At 40.0% G+C, this 3,361-nt stretch overlaps 1 protein-coding gene across 1 annotated transcript in view; it reads left to right on the top strand.

The window, feature by feature from the left end:
• The first annotated feature begins 1,258 nt into the window (after positions 1-1,258).
• LOC111831040 overlaps positions 1,259-3,361 on the top strand; it is a 2,470-nt gene continuing 367 nt past the window's right edge. The window contains exons 1-4 of the mRNA XM_023784547.1: positions 1,259-1,498; positions 1,586-1,785; positions 1,890-2,325; positions 2,654-3,339. Coding sequence (XP_023640315.1) covers positions 1,259-1,498; positions 1,586-1,785; positions 1,890-2,325; positions 2,654-3,339 — 1,562 coding nt within the window. The remainder of the gene's footprint in view (positions 1,499-1,585; positions 1,786-1,889; positions 2,326-2,653; positions 3,340-3,361) is intronic.

Below are 3,361 nucleotides of genomic sequence, written 5' to 3'. Positions count from 1 at the left end.
ACAACACCAACATAAATATTTAAATATATACCCAGTAGAATTTCTTAATTTACTCCTATTCCATTAAAAAAAAAAACACTGTTAGCATATCTTTCTTATAAGAGTCTTGAGTTTCTGAACACAAACTCATAGTTATAGTAGACAATTTTGACCCATGCAGCAGCATCATGTTGTTTCTTCCTCCCACGATGTTGAGAGACCATGACAGCATGCTATAATTGATTTTTAAAGCTAATGCTTGGATCAAAGTTGACTGCATATTATTTGAAAGAATTACTTAGATGGACTACATTTTAGGTGTATTGACGCAAACCATCCAAAACTTTTTTTTATCCTTAAATGTTTTTTAATTACCAGCGTGCCCTTTTTACACGTTACCGGAAAAAACTAATTACGGAAAATGCCACTGCCACGTCAGATAAAAAGGCGCGTGCCACCAATAACTCAGCCATAACGTACGTTACGGCTAAGTTATATCACGTTATGGCTGAGTTCTGGGACAACGGCTGAGTTTCGGGTCAACGGTTGACTTAGGACCATAACTCAGCCAACAATTACGACTGACTTATAAAAATCTGGTTGAGTTATGAGAAAACGGCTAATGACTCAGCCGCCGTTACGGCTGAGTTATAGTCCGATGGTTGAGTTATCAGAAGTTTGGCTGAGTTATGTTATCGACACGGCTGACTTAACTTTCTCCGGGTGGCTGAGTTATCGACAACGGCTGAGTTATCAAATGTCGTTACGGCTGACTTATGTTTCAGAGACATAACTCAGTCGTAATTGGCTGAATTAACGGAAAACTCAACCATGTTACGGCTGACTTATAGACAAAAGATTTATTGCTAATATAGCCTCCAGTTACGGCTGACTTATTTTACGTTACGGCTGACTTATTGACGTTACGGCTGAATTTGGCATCTTAAAAAACATTTTAGTAATTACTTAAATATTTTTCATGTTGTGGTTGACTTAATATGTGTTGATGGCTGATTTATCGTTGGCTGAGTTACAAAGTTGTTTGGTGGCTGACTTACGACTTCAAATTCACAATTCCACGTCAGCATAAACGAGGGAAATACGAAAGGTCCCGCATTAGCTCGTGTTTTTCTTACACTCTGTTCTTCATTTTCTGTTCTTCACTTCACTTCTGTTTTTCATTTTCACTTTTGTTCTTCATTTTCACTTCTGTTCTTCATTTTCACTTCTGTTCTTCACTTCTTTTCTGCATTTTCACTTCTGTTCTTCATTTTCGTTGATGGATCATCCGGTTCCAGTGATTGTTGTGTCTGGTAACTGGGCAAAGAAACAAAAATATGTATTTAACACTGACGATAGAGGTTGTAGAATTGTGCAAATAGATGCGGAAACAACGCACGAGAAGCTAGTGAAATTGGTTCTTGATGACTACGGACTGCATCAACTCAGCCACAAGGTGACGATGAGCTACATGCTCTCGTACAAACATATGAAACATATGTCGCATGATACTCCCCCAGTATATGTCTCAAACGATCGACAATTGCAGAATTATCTAAGCTTGTTGACAATTGATCAGCCATGACTTTGTGTTGAGTTCACGAAGTTGAAGGACAGATCGAATTCAAGGACGAAACGGCCAAGCAGTTCGGCTTCAGAAGTAGAATATACATATGAAGACGCAAGAGGATTTGATGGTTTCTGTTATGATTATAGTGAAAACGTAGACGATGAAGCCAACGAAGATGAAGCAGAGTACGAATCAGACGATGAAGAAGAAGATGACGAGTTTTCACCCGATTTGACGTTTTCGACGACTCCGATGGTGCGTCATCTGATGATGATAACTTTACTATATACGGCGAGCGTGAGGAGAAAGATGAAGATTTACCGGCTGCTACTCAAAACAGAGGTCATTACTTTGGCAAAGTAGGATCGATTGGGAACTCGGAGTCTTTAACGGTGGAGATGGCTAAGCTAAACCTCGTCGTAGGACAACGATACGCGAACAAAGACGAGTTGGAGAAACGAGTGAAACTTCTTGCAGTGAGAGATGGATTTGATTTTTCAGTACCAAAATCAAATACGACTATAGTGAATATTAAGTGCTGGGTTGAAGGATGTCTTTGGAGAGTTCGTGCATCTCAAGAAGGAGATCAGCCTGGTTTTGTTGTACGTATATACGATTCGGTACACTCATGTTCTGTGATGGAGAGATCTAATCGATCCAAACAAGCTACACCTGATGTTTTGGGACCTCTTTACAGGGACTTTCTTAGTGACATTGGTCCGTTAGTTAAACCTAAAAGTGTTGGAATAATCATCAGTAAGCATTTTGGCATAAAGGTAATTACAATGTCACGGCTGATTTATATTTGAGTCACGGCTGAGTTTTCGTTACGATACGGCTGAGTTTATTTATTTACGGCTGAGTTCTCATTACGATACGGCTGAGTTTATTTATTTACGGCTGAGTTCTCATTACGATACGGCTGAGTTTCATTTAGTTTTCTTTCCTTTACGGCTGAGTTATCATTACGATACGGCTGAGTTTTCATTTATGTGTCGGCTGACTTATATATATTTACGGCTGAGTTATCATTACGATACGGCTGAGTTTTCATTTGACTTATATATAGTTACGGCTGACTTATTTTTATATTGGTGCCAACAGATGGATTATTGGAAGTCATACAAGACGCTAAGGTTTGCAAGACAGATCGATATGGGAACTCCTGAGGGAAGTTTTGGAGAATTGCCTTCCTACCTATACACGATAAGACGGGCAAATCCGGGTACAATAACGCGTCTTCAAATTGACGAGTGTGACAGATTCAAGTATGTCTTCATTGCTTTTGGTGCGAGTGTTGCTGGGTTTGCTTACATGCGGAAAGTTGTTGTTGTGGATGGTACGTTTCTCCACGGTAGTTACAAAGGGACGCTTCTAACAGCCCTAGCTCAGGATGGAAATTTCCAAATTTTCCCAATAGCTTTCGCAGTTGTTGACACTGAAAATGATGATTCTTGGCGTTGGTTTTTTACGCAACTCAAAGTTGCTATTCCAGACGAGAGGAATCTTGCGATCATCTCGGACAGACATAAGTCAATAGGGAAAGCAATTGGTGAAGTGTATCCGTTGGCTTCTCGTGGAATTTGCACTTATCATTTGTACAAGAACATATTGGTGAAGTTCAAAGGGAAACATTTGTTCCCACTTGTGAAAAAAGCGGCTAGGTGTTTTCGGATGGCTGATTTTACAGAAGCATTCAATGCGATTGAAGCGCTTCATCCTGAACTACATGGATATCTCGAAAGAGCTGGGGTGCAAATGTGGGCGCGTGTTCATTTCCCGGGTGAAAGGTACAACCTAATGACTTCGAAC

The sequence above is a fragment of the Capsella rubella genome, unplaced genomic scaffold, assembly GCF_000375325.1.
Source record: "Capsella rubella cultivar Monte Gargano unplaced genomic scaffold, Caprub1_0 scaffold_4, whole genome shotgun sequence".
Taxonomy (NCBI): Eukaryota; Viridiplantae; Streptophyta; class Magnoliopsida; order Brassicales; family Brassicaceae; genus Capsella; species Capsella rubella.
Note: the sequence above shows the minus strand (reverse complement) of the source record. Positions and strands in the feature narration are given on the sequence as shown.